General features: G+C 43.6%; 3 protein-coding genes across 3 annotated transcripts; 2 read left to right on the top strand and 1 right to left on the bottom strand.

Annotated features, from left to right (window-relative positions):
• Positions 1-3: 3 nt before the first annotated feature.
• On the top strand, positions 4-14,078 carry MFAP1 (microfibril associated protein 1). The gene is made up of 9 exons (XM_060005135.1): positions 4-218; positions 3,955-4,174; positions 5,323-5,452; positions 5,965-6,152; positions 6,675-6,783; positions 6,886-7,046; positions 8,924-9,083; positions 11,868-11,957; positions 12,054-14,078. The coding sequence occupies exons 1-9, from the start codon at positions 140-142 to the stop codon at positions 12,234-12,236; spliced, it is 1,320 nt and encodes a 439-aa protein (XP_059861118.1). The 5' UTR covers positions 4-139; the 3' UTR covers positions 12,237-14,078.
• A 558-nt stretch (positions 14,079-14,636) lies between these two features.
• On the bottom strand, positions 14,637-16,041 carry HYPK (huntingtin interacting protein K). Its single transcript, XM_060005136.1, has 4 exons — positions 15,753-16,041; positions 15,359-15,414; positions 14,956-15,007; positions 14,637-14,804 (listed from the first exon to the last, which is right to left on the bottom strand). Exons 1-4 carry the CDS (start codon positions 15,912-15,914, stop codon positions 14,709-14,711), a joined length of 366 nt encoding a protein of 121 aa, XP_059861119.1. The 5' UTR covers positions 15,915-16,041; the 3' UTR covers positions 14,637-14,708.
• A 419-nt stretch (positions 16,042-16,460) lies between these two features.
• Positions 16,461-21,033, top strand: SERINC4 (serine incorporator 4). The gene is given in 15 exon segments (XM_060002372.1): positions 16,461-16,632; positions 17,106-17,285; positions 17,457-17,635; positions 18,108-18,187; positions 18,317-18,410; positions 18,666-18,877; positions 19,062-19,157; positions 19,258-19,279; positions 19,281-19,382; positions 19,779-19,851; positions 20,103-20,105; positions 20,287-20,332; positions 20,471-20,624; positions 20,819-21,002; positions 21,004-21,033. Coding segments are annotated over 15 exon segments (1,557 nt in total). The 5' UTR covers positions 16,461-16,530.
• Positions 21,034-21,214: the final 181 nt, after the last annotated feature.

Raw genomic sequence — 21,214 nt, 5'->3', positions numbered from 1 at the left:
AGCTGGAAGTGGTGTCTCTATCAGTGGCGCAGCAGTGTACAGTGGCCTTAGTGGAAGAGGTTTTTTCTGTTCGTTGACGTTCTGTTCTGTTCAGTTTGGAATCAGTCAAGTTTGGGGAGTCACTGCCGCTGCCGTCAACATGTCGGTCCCAAGCTCACTTATGAAACAGCCGCCCATTCAGTCTACGGCTGGGGCCGTCCCGGTTCGCAATGAGAAAGGTACTGTGTTGAGCGGCTTTCCAGTCGGATCTTACCTCTTTCCCCAGCATATTCCAAACCTACCCCGGGCCCACCACCTCAACCCCAGCGACCCTTACGATCTTGCCCCCTATTTCTTCAACTTTCCCTATCAAACTCGCATCCAGTCGCGTTGCTTAGGGGAAACAAAAGCTACTTCCGTCTCATCCTGTTACTAGAGCCTGTGTGCTCTCTTCTACAGCAAGCACCCTGTTGCCTTGGCCTCCACCAATAAGTTAGACTAATAAATATAGTGAATGCCTGCTGTTTGCAAGGGGTTGTGTGGGATACAGTCCCTCTTTTGTTATCCATAGTCTGTTTTTGATGCTTCTGTAACTCTCATCGTTGTTAATTACATGTCCATTTCCCTCTACTGCATCATAAGCTCATAACCTCCTTGAGGCAGGAACTCTGTCTTATTAAACTTTTTATCCCTTTAACCAACGCAGTGCCTGTATTTGCTAAATTGAATACAAAATGGTGTAAGACAGTGGTGTAAGGAACTCATAGTCTACTAGATGTGAGACATGCAAAAAGAGACACATTCTAAGCAGCTGTGTGGTCTTTTGCACCTATAATACCTGTCACATAGGTGATACAAACGAAGTGCTTAGGGAGGGCAGAGAAGGAATAATCTCTTCAGATTGGGGTATTTAACTTGATCTTTAAAGGATGGGTGCAGATGGATGAAGGAAAACTGTACCTGTTTGGGAAGTCAGACTGAAAGAGTTTTTTCAGTAAAGTATTTGAAAACTAATGTCAATTCTTTTTTTAAAAAATATACGGTACCTATTCTTGTGCAACCTGCCTTTTGTTTTTTTTGACTCAACATGTTTTTTGAGAAGTATGCTTTGAATACATGAAGATCTTATTCATTCATTTTAACTGTTTATGAGTTCCATTATATAATTAAACCACAGTTTGCTCCCTGCTGAGGGACAGTGTTGTTTTGTTACTTTTTCTCCTGTTACAAACAGTGCTTAAACATGTCTCTTTATTGCACTTGTGTAAGAATTTCTCTAGGGTAGGGTGAACCTACATTGACACATCATTATCACCCAAAGTCGGTAGTTTACATTAAGGTTCACTCTGGTGTTGTACATTCTGTAGATTTGGACAAATGTGTAGGGACATTTATCCATCATTATGGTATCACACAGTATTTTTACTATGCATTTAAGGTTACTTCGTATCTTTTCATGGCTTGATAGCTCTTTTTTTTTTAATTGCTGAGTAATATTCCATCATCTGGATGTGCCACGGTCTATTTACCCATTCACCTAGTAAAGGACATCTTGGTTGCTTACAAGTTTTTGCAGTTATGAACAAAGCTGCAGTAAATATCCGTGTGCAGGTTTTTGTGTGGACATAAGTTTTCAACTCCTTTGGGTAAATACCAAGGAGTATGATTGCTGAATCATACGGTACGCGTATGCTTAGTTTTGTAGGAAACCATCAAACTGTCTTCCAAAGTGGTTGTGCCATTTTGCGTTCCCACCAGCAGTAAATTAGAGTTCCTGTTGCTCCACATTCTCACCAGCATTTGGTATTGTCAGAACTCTGGATATTAGCCAGCCTAATATGTGTGTAGTGGTATCTCATTGTTTTTTTAATTTGCATTTCCCTGACGACATATAACGTGGAACATCTTTTCACATGCTTATTTGCCATCTTTATATCTTCTTTGCTGAGGTGTCTGTTAAAGTCTTTTACCTCACCTTGTTCTTCAGAATTGTCTTGGCTCTTTTTGACCTCCTGTTCTTCCATATGATTTTAAAATCGCCTGAGAACAGCTTTTAATGAAATTGCATTAAAATTATAGATCACACATTTATTGATCAACTCGGGCACAGTTGCCAACTTCTCATCCTTGAACATGATATATTTCTCCGTTTATTTTGATCTTTTATATCTTTAAATACAATTATATATTTTTCCTCCTAAAGGCCTACATCATTTGTTGATTTATTCCTTAGTATCTTACAGATTAGTTGCTATTGTAAATAGTATTTTTTAACTGTATTATCTAATTATAGGTAGCCAATGTACAGGCACATTTATTTTTATCTAACGTTTATCCAGCATTCTTCTTGAATTTTTTTTAGCTTATCTGTTGGTTATCTTGTATTTTCTACATAAGTAATCATATAGTCTGTAAATTGTGGCAGTTTCTTCCTTTTCAGTTCTTACCTTTTATCTCCTTTTCTTATTGCTCTAATTAAAACTATAATATAACGTTGATTAGAAGATATGATAGGGACAACCTAATGATGCCCACTGTTTTTTAAAGGAATGCCTCTAATGTTTTATCATTAAATATAATGTTTGCTGTATCTATTATTAGATTATGTCACTTTAAATGTATAAACTTTATTTTTTTAATTTTTATTTTGTTGTGATTTCTCATTGTTTTTTTTTTTTCTTCCGGTACGCGGGCCTCTCACTGTTGTGGCCTCTTCCATTGCGGAGCACAGGCTCCGGACGCGCAGGCTCAGTGGCCATGGCTCATGGGCCCAGCCGCTCTGCAGCATGTGGGATCTTCCCAGACCGGGGCACGAACCCGTGTCCCATGCATCGGCAGGCGGACTCTCAACCACTGCGCCACCAGGGAAGCCCTCTCATTCTTTTTTTAATATTTATTTTTTTAATTTTTTAATTTTATTTATTTTTTTGGCTGCATCGGGTCTTAGTTGCGAAATGTGGGCTCTCTCGTTGAGGCACGCGAGCTCAGTAGTTGTGGTGTGTGGGCTTAGTTGCCCTGTGGCATGTGGGATCTCAGTTCCCCAATCAGGGATTGAACCCGCGTCCCCTGCATTGGAAGGTGGATTCTTTACCACTGGACCACCAGGGAAGTCCCATAAATATATAAACTTTAAATAGTACATTACTTTTTTCCCTGTTAATTTTCTAAGGTTAAGCCATGCTTGTAGTCCTGGGCTAAATCCTGTTATGTCACTAGAGCTTAGAGGGGTTTTTTGGTTAGTTTTTACATTGCCTGAATACATTTGCTATTATGTTATTTAGTATTTTTGTATATGTTCATGAGTGAAATCCACCTAAAATTTTCCCTTGAATTGTACAGTTTGGTTATCAGGGTTATATTCATCTTATAAAATATGTTGGTTAGTTTTCACTGATTTTCTGTTCACTGGAATTGTTGGTATTTGTAAAAGACAGATAATCTACTCTTGCAGGTTTGATAGCACATAAGCTAAAAGAAAAGAAGGTAGAAATAAAGATCAGAAGATTGCGTTATATGGTAATTTATAAAGGCTGCCACGGAAAAGTCTCAAACTAAAAGAATGAACAGTATTTTAATTTTATATTCCCACTTAAGTCATCCTTACTGTGTGCTGGGCACTATTATAAATAATTTGCTTAAGCACATAGTTGAGGTGGAATAGCATGAATTTGTGTTGGAGGTAGTCTCCCTATTTGGGGGGACTTTTTCTATTGTTTCACTGCCCGCCTTCCTCCACTTCATTGTACCCAGGCTAAGCCTCATTATCATTAGTGTTGGTGTTCACAAGAATGCCTTCGCATGACTTGGCCTTTGTAGGAAAACAGCATTAGATGAATAGATGGTTGGGTAATGGCTCTCTTCTTCTCCTGCTTGGACTCTGGTTTGCCAGGAATACAGGGCTCTACCTGGAAAGACCAAGGGTTGAAGGACATTGGGAAAGAGGCTACTGAAACATAAGTTATTTTTCTCACCCAGGTGAGATTTCGATGGAAAAAGTGAAGGTAAAACGTTATGTGTCGGGAAAGAGGCCAGACTATGCCCCTATGGAGTCCTCAGATGAGGAGGATGAAGAGTTTCAGTTCATTAAGAAAGCCAAAGAACAAGAAGCAGAGCCTGAGGAACAGGAGGAGGATTCATCTAGCGACCCTCGGCTACGGCGTTTGCAGAACCGTATTAGTGAAGATGTGGAGGAGAGGTAATGACTAGGGTTATGTTTCCCTGGACCTGAACCCCTACAGGTTAATGAATAGGAACAACAGCAGTAATAGCTAATACTTGAATAGTACTTACTATGTGCCAGACACTGTTCCAGGTATATTACATTTACTAATTCTTGTAATCCACATAATAACCTTATGAGGTAGGTACTGTTATCCCCATTTTTACAAGTGAGCAAACAGGCACAGTGGGATTAGGAAAATAACTCATTAAGGTGATGGAAAACACAGACCGTTGGTTGGTTTGTTGAGGAGTCTTTTTAGCACAAAGATGTTTTATAAAATTTGAGAAATTTGATTTTATCCATGCATTTATTCTAAAGGCCAGTGAGGAGAAATGACACTGATGAAGTAGGAAAAAAGGACTGATGTCGAAAAGGGAGCCTCCCAATGAGGGGTTTTGTGTATTGTGTATTGACTGAGACATTACCTTACAGAGGAGGCCAGAGGCCCCAAATTTTCACAGTTCATATTGTCCAAAGGAGTTTTTTCACAGAGCCCTGGGCCCAAACAATTCTGTTTATTTTATTAAGTAGTTAGATCCAAATGATTTAATAAATATTTATGTCCTAGCAACTTAGCCACTTGAAAAATATAATATGTATAAAAGAAAAAACATTTTTATTTCGTTTTTACATAACCACAGTTACTTACTACTGGGGTTTGCGTGTCTCTTGGGCACTGACAACTTCTCAAACCTTAGAGTCACATTGGCACTGTCACTCATTTCCTGTTGCATATTGACTTCATGCAGTACTTGCTTTTTATCACAGCAGCCCAAAAATCCCAGTTTTACTAAGATATATCATTGAAAGGAAACATAGTGTGATCTACTGTTGAAATTGTGAACTACCTTGAGCTTTAAAATATATCCCAGTGCACCCATCTACGTTTGTTGCAGTGCTCCAGGGTGCCTCAGCATACATGTAATGTTTTGGGTCCAACTTGACTATTTGTTCTAACACTTTGAGTTAGTTTCTTTAATCTGCCCCTCAGTTTCCTCATCTCAAGACTTCAGTACTAATAAAAGCAAACATAATGTCCAGGTGCTCTGTGACTAAGGAAATGTGGTTGATGCCTCTTCGTTTTTGTGAGGTTGGTGTTACACTTGGACACTGTCTTTCAGATTGGCTCGACATCGGAAAATAGTGGAACCTGAAGTGGTTGGAGAAAGTGACTCCGAAGTGGAAGGAGATGCTTGGCGCATGGAACGAGAAGATAGCAGTGAAGAAGAAGAGGAAGAGATTGATGATGAGGTATAATTTCGGAAAGTGGGAAGTTCTTTCTGGATACAAGAAAAAGTTAGGGCTTGTGCTCCTTTGATGAGGCCTTAAAGGTGCAAGATATCTGCTTTTGGCAGAAGTCTGATCCAGTGTTCCCTGCTTATTGGGGATAGGATTGAAATAGAATGGTACTAAACATAAAATAGATAGCTAGTGGGAAGCAGCCGCGTAGCACAGGGAGATCAGCTCGGTGCTTTGTGACCACCTAGAGGGGTGGGATAGGGATGGTGGGAGGGAGGGAGATGCAAGAGGGAAGAGATATGGGGACATATGTATAACTAATTCACTTTGTTATAAAGCAGAAACTAACACATCATTGTAAATCAATTATACTGTAATAAAGATGTTAAAAAAAAAAAGAAATAGAATGGTACTAAGTTGCATTTACTCATATCGGAATTTGTTGAGCTTGATGAGGTTAAAATAAAAAGACATCTCAGAGCACAGGCCAATTAGCTGACTGGCTTGGACATGTAACTTGACAGGAAATAGAACGGCGCCGTGGCATGATGCGTCAACGAGCACAGGAGAGAAAAAATGAAGAGCTGGAAGTCATGGAGGTGGAAGATGAGGGACGTTCTGGGGAGGAGTCAGAATCAGAGTCTGAGTATGAAGAGTACACAGACAGTGAAGATGAGATGGAGCCTCGCCTTAAGCCAGTTTTCATTCGGAAGTAAGTATCTCACAAACCAGGCCTGAATCCTGGAAATAATTACTGCTTTCCAGGTCTGAAGATGGAAGCCTCTTTTCCCTCTCCTGCTCTTCTGAAATGTAAGCACCAAGGAAGAGTCTTCTGCCCAGTGCCCCAACTCGGCAGGGTGTTTGCTGAGGAATATCTTGTTAGCAGGGAGACTGAGTTTGTTTTCACATCTTCTTTTCCACTTAAAGAAAACATACCTGCCAAGGTGTTATATTCTTTTAAACACAAAATCAAGCTTGAAGAGCAAATTCCTATTCCTTTCCTAATGGCTAGAAATCCTAGAGTCCAGCAGATTTCTTGCTATTCAGGCAATTCTCAAAGATGAATGGAATTTTGATGCTCTGAATACCAAGAATGACTCCCATTTTGGGCTCTTTGCAAATAATAGAGCCAGAGATTGTTGGGCTTTGTCTGGTTTGGATGGGACTTAATTTAGGGGAACAGAGACCTCCACTCTAAGGGCTTTGGGTAATTAACAGGACCTCTGTGCTGCAGGAAGGACCGGGTAACGGTTCAGGAACGTGAGGCTGAAGCATTGAAACAGAAGGAGCTGGAACAGGAGGCCAAACGCATGGCTGAAGAGAGGCGCAAGTACACACTCAAGGTACTGGAGGTAGCTGTGAGGATTGAATGCAAGGAGTTGTGTGCTTAGGTCTGTCTGAGGAGAATAAGGAAGTCCAACAGTTGAACTGTTCTCCCTATCCAGATTGTAGAAGAAGAGACCAAGAAAGAGCTGGAGGAGAACAAGCGGTCCCTGGCTGCACTGGATGCACTCAATACTGACGATGAAAATGATGAGGAGGAATATGAGGCGTGGAAAGTTCGGGAGCTAAAGAGAATCAAGAGGGACAGAGAAGATCGAGAAGCGTGAGTAATAGGATGGGCCTAGAGTTAAATACCACTGGTGGGACAGGTTCCTAGTAGGGTAGCTCTGAGGCACCACACCTACTATGAGTTCCATTCTAGCTTCCTTTAGGGTTCCTGCAACTGGGTGGGTTCCCCATACATTGGAATGTGGCTTTTACAATAAAATCAGGAAAAAGAAATGCATTTTGTCCATGTTTCTCCACAATAGAGTGCCAGCTGATACTCCCTTTAGTAGTTTCCTAGTAGACACACACAAGTTACTCACTGTAATCAGTTATCTGTTGTTGCATAACAACCCAACCCAAAAGTAAGTGACTTGAAACAATTATTTCTCATAATTTTGGAGGTTGGCTATGCAGTTCCTCTGCTGATTTCACCTGGGTTCTCTTACGCAGTTGCGTCCAGCTGGAAGATTGACTGGGCTTCACTCATGTGTCTGGTAGTTGGCTCTGTCAGTTACGATGCCTCACTTCTTGAGTAGGCTAGACTAGTTTCCTTACATAATGGTCTCAGGGCAGCATTCTAAGAGGGCAAAGGTGGAAGCTGGCAAGGTCTTTTGAAGCTCACATATCATTTCTGCAAAGGGACATGCATACTGTGAGGGGAAGAATTTGTGGCATTTAAATAATCCACCACAATCGCTGTGTTAGAGCAGAATCATTTCTGAGCTGCATCACCCATTCCTAAAAATTGATAGGAATGAGAGAGGGTAATCCCAGATTATAATCCTCAATAGAAGACTCTGTCCTCAGCCTGCAGTTTCTAAGGTTTTTATCCTGGGTGTCAAGGAGTCCATGTACCCTTTAACATTGTATGAAAAATTATGTGTTTATTTGCATTTTTTGAAGAAAAGGGATCTATGACTCTCCACCCCAAAAAAAGGGTAAAGTCACGCAGTTTAATTAATGAGGGTGATCCTTGGTTTGTGACATATAAGCACATTACTAAAGAAATACCAGGGCTTCCCTGGTGGCGCAGTGGTTGAGAGTCCGCCTGCCGATGCAGGGGATACGGGTTCGTGCCCCGGTCCGGGAAGATCCCACATGCCGCGGAGCGGCTGGGCCCATGAGCCGTGGCCGCTGGGCCTGCGCGTCTGGAGCCTGTGCTCCGCAAACGGGAGAGGCCACAACAGTGAGAGGCCCGCGTTCCGCAAAAAAAAAAACAAAAAGAAATACCAGTAAACTCTTATACAGAGTTATTTGTTTTTTAACATATAAATTTATTTATTTATTTATTTTTGGCTGTGTTGGGTTTTCGTTGCTGCACATGGGCTTTCTCTAGTTGGTGGCAAGCGGGGGCTACTCTTTGTTGCGGTGCATGGGCTTCTCATTGCAATGGCTTTTTTTGTTGCAGAGCACGGGCTCTAGGCACCCAGGCTTCAGTAGTTGTGGCACACGGGCTCTAGAGCGCAGGCTCAGTAGTTGTGGCACACGAGCTTAGCTGCTCCGCGGCATATGGTATCTTCCCGGACCAGGGCTCGAGCCCGTGTCCCCTGCATTGGCAGGCAGATTCTTAACGACTGCGCCACCAGGGAAGCCCCCAGAGTCATTTTAAATTCTTGATTTTTTTTTAACTAAGAAGGCTTTTTAGGGAGGGGAAATTAGTAATGTTATAAAATCAAGCAGTGGTAGTATGTCTAAACCTCAGAAAGGCTAGAATCAACTTTCAAAAGTTTGCAAAACCTGGTCTTGCAAGCATAATGAAGACTATGTCACCCTCTTATTTATTGAGCTCCCGATCTTGATTCCTAACAGGTAATAACTAGAATTGATGAAGATGAATGATGGTTGAAAGGAGCTGGGACTGTGTCATATTCAGATAACTGGGTCTTTCTGAAGCTAAAATGATACTAATAAATAGTTTTGTTCTCTGGACAGGCTTGAAAAGGAGAAAGCAGAAATTGAACGCATGCGAAACCTGACTGAGGAAGAGAGGCGAGCTGAGCTTCGGGCAAATGGCAAAGTCATTACCAACAAAGCTGTTAAGGGCAAATATAAGTTCTTACAGAAGTATTATCACCGGGGTGCCTTCTTCATGGTAAGAAGTGAAAAGAGAATGGGAAAATGGAGCAGTAGGAATAACTCCCCATTTCGCTGGTCCTGGGATGTTACTTCCACTTGCCAGTGGTCAGCTTTCTCATTTGCTTTTTGCCTCTGAAGAATACAACACCAAATAGAGGAAAGCATTGGCAACAGGATTTTAGATGTAGCAGCAACTGTTCTCTTTTGGCCCCAGCTCTCAGAAGGAGGAAATGATGTAATAGAAGAATTGAGGAACTGAAATAGTGATCTATATAGATACTAGACTGTTTGGGTTCCCCAAATCACTTACATATCATTATCCATAGCTGAGTGAGAAATTTTGGTTATGAGAAAACCAGGCTCTGCAAAGAGCTTTACGTTAACTCATGTTTGGGTGGCGTAAGTTTAATTTACTTCATTCTGAGCTGACAGAAAGTGACTAAGTCTAACCAAAAAAATTGTTAATTATCTAACCATTATGTGTAATGCCATCATCTTTTTTCTTCATATAAAAACCAAAGTCAAAATATCAGTCTGTTAACCCTGTATAAAGTGAAAAGGACTTCTTCCAAATTATTTGGGTTAGCACTAGTGATAATTCCTTAATAGAGAGATAGCAGGAAAGGGAATGGGAGAATTGGTTACATTTATTACTCTAATAGCATGTGGTTTGTCAAACTATTTCCTGATGTTAAAGAAGTTTTTATCAAAAACTAGACTAGCTTTTTCAAATGCTGTATAGCAAACCTTAAATATCCCTACTGCAGCTAATTCCTGCCTTTCACTGTAGAAAAATTTTAAAACTTCACTGGAGGATTCCTTACTCCTCTCCCTCCATAATCGGTTTCAGTCTATCTGCTCAGCAGGAAATGTTTGCTTATTATGTAGTTTTCCAGCCCATGTGGTTTTCAAGATATGAGTCAGTGGAGATTATGAATTACTTCTTATACTGCTTCAAAGTCATAAAATATCATTGCTTAAGCATTTCAGCAGCTTTAATAATCAAGCTCCTTAAGGAAGCAGTGCATTGCTGACTGTAACACATAAGGAGAGGTTTATGTGAGTCTTTTGGTGCACATACTCAAATATCAACTCTTCTCATCTGGACAAGGAGAGTGAAGTTGAAATGGCTTCTGAGATTAAATGAGGGACTCTCATACTCTAACAAGGAGAAAAGTTGATTTCATGAAAACTGTTTAATTGTCCTACCTTTAAATTGGCCTTTCTATAGCTGAAGGGAAAAAGATTACTCCAAAAGTATGTTTGGTTAAAGGACTCAGCTCTTCCATGAAACTTTCCTTAACTAAAATGGTACTATTTTAATTCTTTCAGCACATATGTTTATGATCTGTATCATAACATTATAGTCTTACTTATATGTTGATTTGAAACTATTCTCTATAGTTATTTTATACAGTTCATTAAGTAAACCTTTTGAGCATTTACTGTATGAAGGGTACTACTGTTAAGCACAGCTACAGGTTATATAGTCCTTGCCCTCAGAAGGCTTACAATCTAATAATAGAGCTAAGGCAAATATCTACTGTAACATAAGGAACAGGGAAAGTACTAAGGGACTTCTGAAGAGAGAGGTGTTATATGTGGTAGAAGATTGAAAAGGGTAACATCAAGGTGACATTTAAGATATATAGACTTCCTGGAACTTCCCTGGTGGTCCAGTGGCTAAGGCTCCACGCTCCCAAAGCAGGGGGCTCAGGTTTGACCCCTGGTCAGGGAACTAGATCCCGCATGCTGCAACTAAAAGAAAAAAAAGATCCTGCATGCCGCAACTAAGGATCCCACACGCTGCAAGGAAGATCCCACGTGCCGCAACTAAGACCCAGTGCAGCCAAATAAATAAATAAATCTTTTTTTTAAAAAATTAAGATGTATAGACTTCCTGACATTCAGGGGGGTAGGAAGACATTCCATGTAAAGGAACAAGAAATGGAGGCAAAAAGTATCATCTGTAAAGGCAAAGGAGTAGATTAAGGCTACACAGCATTTGGCCTTGACTAGTACACAGAGAAACTGTGCTTATTTAGTAAAGTAGAGAACCATTGAAGGTTTTTGAGCAGGACAGAGGTATAATGAGAGTTGTGTTCTAGAAACATTAATCCCATGAAATGTGTAAGATTGATTGCAGGGAAAAACTATAATAACCCAGGTAATGAGAATCTAGGTAATTGAGAGAATGTTGGTCCTATTAACAGAAGTTAAGTCAGGAAGAAGCTGATTTGGAAAGGTTAGGGATACAGTTTTCACTTTAGATGTGAGTTTGAAATCCCAGAATACCCAAGCTAAGATGTGTATTGGGCAGTAGAAGAATCAGGATTGGAGATTTGAGAGGCCTGTATGAAGTTGAAATCATGTGAGTGAATGAACATGTTGAGTGCAGAGAAGAATACAGCCAACCTTCAGGAAATGTCTATACTTAGGAAGGAAAAAGACAACACAAGGGAAAAAAAGATTATCATCTCCTCAACTAGATGTAAGCTCTTGGTTCAATAGGTTCAATACCCTCTGCTTTCTTTTTATCCCTTGTTGTAAAATTTTAAAAATTTGTAGTTTGAGGGACTTCCCTGGTGGTCCAGTGGTTACGACTCTGCGCTTCCACTGCAGGGGGCATGGGTTCGATCCCTGGTCAGGGAACTAAGATCCCGCATGCAGCACAGCATGGCCAAAAAAAATTAATTAAAATAATAAAGTTAAATGGTTTTAAAAAATGATCCCTAAAAAACAATGTAGTTTGAATATATGAGAAATAAAACCACAAAATTGATAAGACTCTTTTCTACAGGATGAGGATGAAGAAGTATACAAGAGAGATTTCAGCGCACCTACCCTGGAGGATCATTTCAACAAAACCATTCTTCCCAAAGTCATGCAGGTATGGGGTACCTTAATGACATGAGAGAGAAAAGTAACATATTGAGGGCTGTGACATGATATGTCTGGTGGTGTAACTCATCATCTGTCCTAACAGGTCAAGAACTTTGGACGCTCTGGTCGTACCAAGTACACCCACCTCGTGGATCAAGACACCACCTCCTTTGACTCAGCATGGGGCCAAGAGAGTGCCCAGAACACAAAGTTCTTTAAACAAAAGGCAGCTGGGGTACGAGATGTATTTGAGCGGCCATCTGCCAAGAAGCGGAAAACTACTTAACTTATTCTTCCAACTATGGGACACAAGGGGAAATCTCAGCATCTGGTCCTTGATTGTTTTTACTACTATTTACATGGCCCCTGTATCCAGCCTGCTGAGCCTACTGCCATACTTGTGACACTGGGCAAACCTAGTCTTTGAGGTGCTTTGTGAGGTTTGGACTCATGCTGAGAAACCTGCAGAAAAGCACCGTCCAGGTAGGATTAGAGGCTCCCCACTTAGGACTATTTCTGAGAAATCTTCAACTTCATTATTTCTCTGGCTTCCCATATTCACTTGGGACTGTTCCAGGTTTCTTTTTCCAGCCCTTAGCTTGGGTTAGAAAAATGGATGGGCATGTAAGCGGACAATATTACTTCTACCGTACAGGAAATCTAAGCTCATTGAAACCTGTTTTGCATTTTGGGGGTAAATTTTTCTAGATGAACATTACTTTTTGATCCATTTATGTGTGTGTGTGTGTGTGTGTGTGTGTGTGTCAAGAAATAAAAGAATCGTACACCAAGAGGTTTTTTAGCATACCAGAAATAAAATGTGCAGGCTGACAAGTATCTACCTATTAACTAAAATAAAAGACAGCAAGGAATTATCAGGCAAATTATGTTTCACATTTTAATCATCTCCTTTGATCTCAGAAACCAGCACAGATGCTAGACAGGCTGTATTGTAAGTGGCACCTAGATTTATTCCATGAGCAAATATGTACGTGGTTGTCCTTGCTGTCTAAACTGTAGCTGTATATAGAACAAAACAGGACACATGAAATGAGGAATCCATGTAGCATACTGGTATCTTCTTGCCCAGCTCATATATCGAGGGCATAGTGCTCTGAGTTGCAATGTTGCGACAACATGTTAGACGTCACTGGCAGAGTTAAATTTAATTTTTTCCATTTAATATTTACCACATGACCACCGTGCATGTGGCAGAGCATTAGGAGTCCCAGGGGTTATAAGGAATGACATTTAACCAGTGGGAAGACTATCTCTAAATTGCATTAAAAAATGAGAAGAGGGGGGACTTCCCTGGTGGCACAGTGGTTAAGAATCCGCCTGCAGGGCCTCCCTGGTGGCACAGTGGTTGAGAGTCCGCCTGCTGATGCAGGGGACACGGGTTCGTGCCCCAGTCTGGGAAGATCCCACATGCCACGGAGCGGCTGGGCCCGTGAGCCATGGCCGCTGAGCCTGTGCGTCTGGAGCCTGTGCTCCACAACGGGAGAGGCCACAACAGTGAGAGGCCTGCGTACCGCAAAAAAAAAAAAAAAGAATCCGCCTGCCAATGCAGGGGACACGGATTCGAGTCCTGGTCCAGGATGATCCCACATGCTGCGGAGCAACTAAGCCCGTGTGCCACAACTACTGAGCCTGCGCTCTAGAGCCCGAGAGCCACAGCTACTGAGCCCACATGCTGCAACTACTGAAGCCCATGCACGTAGAGCCCGTGCTCCACAAGAGAAGCCCCTGCAATGAGAACCCCGTGCATTGCAACCAAGAGTAGCCCCCGCTCACCACAACTAGGGAAAGCCCGCACGCAGCAATGAAGACCCAACTGAGCCAAAAATAAATATCTCATTTTAGAAAATGAGACAGACAAGGTCTTTTCACAATCTTTAAATGCCCCACTAGAAGAATCACTCATAAATCCTTAAATGTCCTAGAATAAAAATACGAGTGCAAATAATTACTGTGAGGTAATAAACAGAGATGAATATGTCACTTGTATGTGCCAGAAGGAGATACAATCTGAGAATTATCCTAGAGCCAAAATGAGAGTGAGAGCTACATTCACCTGCTCATGAATTCTTACAACAACCTATCAGATCTGTGTATCATTTTATAGTTGAGGAAACAAGCTCAGCAAGGGTGAGTTGGTGATCAAAAATTTGATCAACTTTTAAAGTAAAATTGCTTTCTCTCCAGGTTAGAAAATGGAATCCAAGGTGTAAGTGTTGTGGTTCAGAAAATATTAAATCAAAATCTTTCATAAATTCTATATAAGACATAACCTTTGATAACTTCTACTGTAGTTACCATGTTCCCACCTCCGTACCTAAATTCTAACTCACAGTGGCTTATGAACTGGATTGGTGACTTAAAACTATATACAGTGGCTCCTAGGCAGGTACTGGCCTTCCAGCTGTTCATAAGCTACCCTAGAGACACATGCCATGGAGTACAGTACACTTTGCTGAGACTCTAAGTGTACCTTGAATGCTGTTGAGAACTAGTCATATGAATGAGCCTGATCTGCCACATAGCATCTGCATCTGAACATGAGGCACTCTTCTACACTGATCCTTCACATAGGTTCATTAAGGGTTATACTCCAACATGTAAATTTTCCACAATAAAATACAATATGATATACATTGCACTTGATCCAAAATGATAAAACTGCAACTTGGAAAAAAAAAAAAAACGACATCTTTATTGAAATAAGTTAATCCAGTGGGTAGGTCTGGGAAAACACAAATCAGTTGGTTAGGGCAATAAGAGCCTCTACCACGTTGCCCATGTGTTCCCTCAAGCTCCGTTCTGCTGCTGCTCGCGAGATCTCCATCTCTGTCATCTGCAGGAAAAGGATCAATGATTTTACCTAAGTCTCCTCCCGGGCATTAATGTGCCAGCAGAACATGAGGACTCTACTTGTTTGGGGAAACAACCCAAATTTGACAAAGAAACCGCCCCCACCCATACACTAGTTAGACATTACTACTCACTATCAGCTCCAGATCTTCCTTCTTGATAGTGACTTTGGCCAGTTCCTTCTCCCTGCAAATATTCATGTACTTAGTCCTCATTCTTTACCTCCATCATAAACTCCCAGAAAGGATTTTTCCAGCTGTGCCTTACAAATAAATGACTCTTGATAAACACTGTTGACTGAAAATACAAAACGACTCCCACCCTCTCACCTAACGTCCCATCCCATCCCCTGGAATATTTACAGCAGGCAGCAGGTGTTGCCAGGAGGCCTTTCCTTCCACCAACAAGAGTAAAGTTGTAAATCTTAGATCTGCAGAAATGGGTGATACAGTTGAAGAACAGTACAAGGTACAAAGGCCTAACGATGGCTTTTTTTGTCTGGGGGAATGAGAGGGGCCCGTAGGTAAAACGACTTACCGCTCCTGTTTGGCTTTCTGCTCCCGGGACCGTCTATCCCCAATCACGGACATGGCCTACGGGAAAGAAAGATCTAGTTACTGCTCTGCTTACCCACAATTCCTAATAATCTAAAATACCAGTAACAAGCGGGTGAGGTGTGTATTCACGATGACGAGCGTACCAGGAACCGGGACCTACGTTTAATTCAACTCTGTGCACCTGAGACCCATTTTAAACCCAATCTCCATCAAGTTCCTTTTCGCAAGCGGCGGGCTCCAACGACGGTTCAGTTTCCTTCTTGCCTCCTCCCACCATGGAGATGGAGACCCATCCTGGAGCTGGGCTTCCAGTTTCAGCCTCCCAAGCCCCTTCTGCTCTCATCCCTCCCAGACAGGCTCCCGGCCAACCTCACCGTCTCCAGATTGGAACTCTGGATCTCCTTCTCTTCAGCATAGTCGGTGACTCGCTCCAGGTCCGCCGCCCCACTGTCATGTTTCCGTGGCTTCTCTGGAGGCCGCTCCGGGCCGCTGGTCTCAGTCTCCAACTCTAGCTCCACGTCCCCCTCTGTCGCCATGTCGATCCCACCACGCCGCGCCAGAGGCCCGGCCCCGCCTCAGGAAGACTTCCGGTAACTGCCTCGCAACTTCCGCCGGGAGAGGAGGAGGCGGGACCAGCCGTGGGCCACACCTTCTTTGGTGCTCTGGTTTTAGAACTTCAGCGAGGAAACCAGTACGCCTTTCAGACTTCCTTTCGGGCTTCTAGTGTTGCTTTCTGCCAGGCCGTGTCCCAGACCTAACCCGTCACCACTCCAGGCCTTCCTATCCTTCCCTTCTCTTCACCTAGGTCCAGCCCACACACCCCAAGGAATTCTGTTCAAGATGGATGACGTCTAATCCTAAACCAATTAAGAATGCTAATCTACAAGCCAGATATGCAAACTACTCCCTAATCTGGGGAGAACAGACTGAGTGGCCCAAGGACCCTGGGGAGAAAGTAGTTTCACAGGGACATTTGCATTTACCACATCCTGAAGGTCGGTGTTCTTTTCCTGATGTCCCTCCCCATTCTGTCTGAAACTGGGTGACCAGCCCCGGCACAGCAGGAGTCCAATGGGCTGAGGACAAAAGAAAGCTACTACTTTCTCATCTTCCTTCCCTCTGGTGGACCTGGGCCTAATCCCTGGGATAAGGATGGTGGGTGCAAAGGCGGTCACAAGCTCCAGCACCTCCCTCCGCCTGGCACAGCAACGCAGTGGAGTCAGCAGTGTCACAGTGAGTCTTCCCTTCTATCAGGTGAGAGGGTACTGGAGCAAGCGCTATCTGAAAAAATGGAAGGGAATGGTGGCTGAAGCTGGGGAGGAAAACCCATGGGAGCTGATAAAGATGATAGGCCTTCCTTTCACTTGTGAGGCCCTTCTGCTTCTTTGCCTCTAAGACTACTGATCATTAAACCTCTCCTCCCATGTACCCAGTACCGGATATTTAGATCCTGGGAAAGATTAGAGGCCAGATGTGACTTAGGCTTTTAGAAAGTTCTGCTCAAGCCTGCAGTTAAGCTCTTATGATGAAAGCTCTACTTGATGTCAGTGGAAGGCAATCCTAAATAGCTTGGAACCAGACAGTCTGAGAATTCCTGAGTGAAAGAGAAGAGAAGGGAGGGGGAAATTTTGGAATTCAGCCTCTTGGGTTAACCTCACATGTACATTAATGTAAGCCTTTCCTCAGCAAATCTGCACCTTGCTGCCCTGCATCTGCTCTCCCCTCAGGTGCTCTGCTGTGGGCCTGCTCCCTGTACCTGCTGCTGCCATTCTAGGTGACCCCCTCTCACGGAGTCTCCTTGTAGCCGCCTGTTCTACATCCTCCTCCATGTGGGGACCTCAGCAGTCTGCTGCCTCCTGCTGTCAAGGATGGTAGTGCAAAGAGTCTGGGCAAGGCACATGGGGTAAGTGGGAGGAGGTTGGGGTGCAGCAGGACAGGATAAAAGGAGAAACCCTGAGATAAACAAGAGATTCAGGTTGGGGGAAGGGGACAAATGAGTGGACATACCCATAAGAAGAAGGTACTTCTCTATGCATGATGACTTGCCCAGCCATTTCTCACATGTACCTTCCCTCCAGATCCAGATGCCCTCAGGGCTGTGTGCCCATCTGTTTGGCCACTCTCACTGCCCAGTGCTCAGCGGCTCTGGGGTTGTATACCGAGTATGTACAGGAACTGCCACCTTTCGCCTGCTGCAGGCTGTGCCGTTGGTCGACCTCCACTCCCCCACCAGCCTGAGAGCACAGCTGCATAAGAGGTGTGTGTGTATTCTTTGGGCGGGGAGGGGATGAGGAGGGAAGTAGAAATAAGCTGAGTAAAGGAAATTCCAAGATGAAGTAATAGCACTGTAAAAAGACAGAAAACAGGTTTAAGTCCCTGCTTCCACTATACTTGCTGTGTGACAACAAGCCACACACTTATCCTCTTTGACATTCTAGTTTCTGAAATGGAGATAACAGTGGGGTTACTATATGCAAATCTTTTGTCAACTCTAAAACATTGTCCGGATGTTTTTATTTAGGTATCTGAAAGTCAGAATTTGGAATGGGCTGTGATGGGCCCATCTCCAGCCCCTCTCACATGGGACTGGTTCCTCCCTTCCTATACTTAGTTGTCTCTTCTCTCCCTTCGTATAGTTCTGGCTTTCTCCTTTGCCTTCCTCCACTGGCACTGTTCACTCTCCTTTGCCTTTTCTTCTGAGTCTGGTTTTCTCTTTCCCTCTTAACCAGCTTCTGGCTCCTCAAGCTGCTGTTCCTGCTAGGTCTCTGTGCTGTTGCCTTCTGCATGCCTGATGAGCATCTCTTCCCAGGTACCTTCCATCTCATCCTGATCAGCGGAAGTAAGCTAAAATATTTTCTAAGAAAAAAAGAGGGTAGGAAGAGGACCAGGAGTAATGATATGATCAGCTACATTTCCCCCACTGGTGCCTCACTTGCAGCCTGGCATTACATTGGCATCTGTAGAGGCTTCACATTCATCCTGCTGCAGTTGGTGCTTTTTACAGCCTTTGCCCGTTCCTGGAACAAGAACTGGTAAGGAGGACATAACCCTAAAGGCTTCCTGGGAAGTCTGACATTACTAGACCCAGTTGGGTGGGGCAAAGGACATGACAGGTTGATGGTCCCAGAGCTTACCACTAAGCAGTATCGAAAAACTCAGGAATGTGAAATGACTGTGGGCCAGGTGGGATGGGTAAGTCTCACCAGTCTTTTGGAAGAGGGGAAATAGTTGATAATGGGTAAAAGAAGAGTTGGAGCACCAAGCCATTGCCCACCTCCCACCCCTAGGCAAACAGGTGCAGCCCAAGACTGCCGCTGGTTCCTAGCTGTGCTGCTGACCACCCTAGGATTCTACAGCATGGCAGGTTTAGCAGCTGTGCTCCTGTTCCACTACTACACACACCCAGATGGCTGCCTGCTCAACAAGATGCTGCTTAGTCTGCATGTTTGTTGCTGTGGTCTCCTCTCCTTCCTCTCCATCGCTCCCTGCATCCGCCTCAGTGGATACATGCCTTGCAACATTCCAGATTTGGGGGACCTTTGGTATAGCAATTTCATTAGCCTCCCTACCTCAGTCAATTCTCTGCTTCCCCCAAAGGGTGGGGGGACAGAAGTACAAGTGAGGGTAGAAGTAAAGGAAATTACTACCCTGTAGGCTAAAGCAAGGATTCACATTCTCCCCAGAGCAGCTCCACTCTGGCCTTCTACAAGCCTCTGTCAACAGCTGCTATATCACGTAGCTGACATTCTCTGCGCTATCCAGCCATCCTCCAGAGAGTGGTAAGGACAGGACATGGATTTCCCCATGCTAAAACCTTTCTTGCTCCTGCCAAATACCTATTTGTTCTTACCACCTTTCTCTTCTGTTGCCCCTTCTCAGTAATCCTTCAAGGACAGAATCACTCTGTGCCTGCCTGGCCTGAGTAAAATGGAACCCCAAACACCAGATACTTCTCTGGCAGTGTTGAGTGCTGGCATCATGTATGCTTGTGTGCTTTCTGCTTGGTGCATAAAGGTGTCAAGGGAAAGGCGTGAGAGAAGGGAGGATGCTCAGGACAGGGAACATGGTCAGGAGACTGTCTGGGACCACGGTTTATTTAAACTTTAGAGCAAGATAAGAGGAAAGCTCCCCATGAACAAAAACAACTTCTAAGAATAGCACTTGTCAGATGATCTGTATGAGATGAAGGGGGTAGGGGAAATGACTTGAGAATTTTTAAATGTATAAAGACTTCAAGGCCCTCACATGAAAAGATTTCTAAATCTTTGGCGGAAAAGGGCTCCAGGAGCACAGTACCCTCCTGAGAGTTACTAATATGGACCAACCAGCTAGCAGTAAATGCCCTCAGGCAATCCTGCTATCTGACTGGACCAGCTTGAGAACCATCTCTTCCTTCTCAGCAATGAGGCTTCCTACCTTGCTGAGGTATTTGGGCCCTTGTGGACTGTCAAGGTTTACAGCTGTGAGGTCCAGGTGAGGATGGAGAGCACAATATCCCCAATACCCCTCCCCCCTCACACATAGTCACAGACACACACACATCCTATCAACCTCTACCCAGAATGCTCAGATTCTAGCTGCTATTACCTTTTATTGAGTACCCACAATGTGCTAAGCACTGTGCTAGATACTTTACATACATAATCTCATTTAATTTAATCCTCACAACAACCCTGTGAGGTAGGTATTTGCTCCATTTTACAAATGGAGAAATTGAGGCACAGAAGGTTAAACATCTTACCAAAGTTCCCATAGCCAGTTATATACTGAAGCTAGAATTTGAACCCAGGTGTGCCTCCACTTTTTACACCACACCAATCTTTTCAAAGAAGAGGAGTTTCCTATACTGTTACCCAGACATTCTTTCTAAAGTCATTCCAAAACATGCTGCCTTTTGTTTTACAAAAGCCCTCACTCTGTTTCTGCTGCCCTGAAACAGTGCAGCCAGAGGAAGGTGAGTGTCAAGTGAGGATCCATAAGTGTAGATTTCTGCAGAGTGCCAAAGAGCCCTCAAGTGCCTTCACAAAAGATGGGGGAGGAGGGAAGAGGTGTTTCAGCAGCACTGCTGCCAGCAGTCCTTTCCTCTCTCCAGGGCAAACAGGTGGGGCTGACAGGCCAGCTAACCAAGAGACCGCTCCAGCTCCTCCAGTGCAAGCCCAGCAGCTTTCCTATAGCTATTCTGCCTTCCACTTCGTCTTCTTCCTTGCATCACTCTATGTCATGGTTACCCTCACCAACTGGTTCAGGTAGGATGGAGGCGGGCCTGGGACACTCTTCTGAAAACCTAGTTGTTTTAGGGAAAGAGCAATTCAAGGCCAGTCCCGAGTTCTGAGGACACACACATGGGTCTACCATATACCATACTCTTCGGTGGGGTGGTAGGACAGACCTAAAGGTCATGGCCCTCCAGATTCTCTAACCAGACACTTTAGTTCCACAGCTATGAGGGAGCAGAACTGGAAAAGACTTTCACCACGGGCAGCTGGACTACCTTCTGGGTCAAGTTTGCCTCATGCTAGGCCCGTGTACTCCTCTATCTGGGGCTGCTACTGGCACCATTCTGTTGGTCCCCAACCCAGGACCCCCAGCCTCCTCTTATCTTCAGGTGACACTGTCATGGCATCAGTATTGCCAGATAACAAATATCCAGTCTAGGTACTTTTAACAAACTGGGGTTCCCTTCAAATTGTACCCCTAGTCTTGACTCACAGGAGCTGTCCAGCCCAACAAACACCTCAAGGATATAATGGGTAGTTACCTCCCTTTAGGCTAAAGTCAGTAGTATGTCTGACTTGAAAAAAGTGGCCATACACACCCTAATGCCCTGGGCAGAGTA

Source organism: Delphinus delphis, chromosome 2 (genome assembly GCF_949987515.2).
Source record: "Delphinus delphis chromosome 2, mDelDel1.2, whole genome shotgun sequence".
NCBI lineage: Eukaryota > Metazoa > Chordata > Mammalia > Artiodactyla > Delphinidae > Delphinus > Delphinus delphis.
The sequence above is the reverse complement of the archived record's forward strand: the minus strand, read 5'-3'. Positions and strand labels throughout refer to the sequence as shown.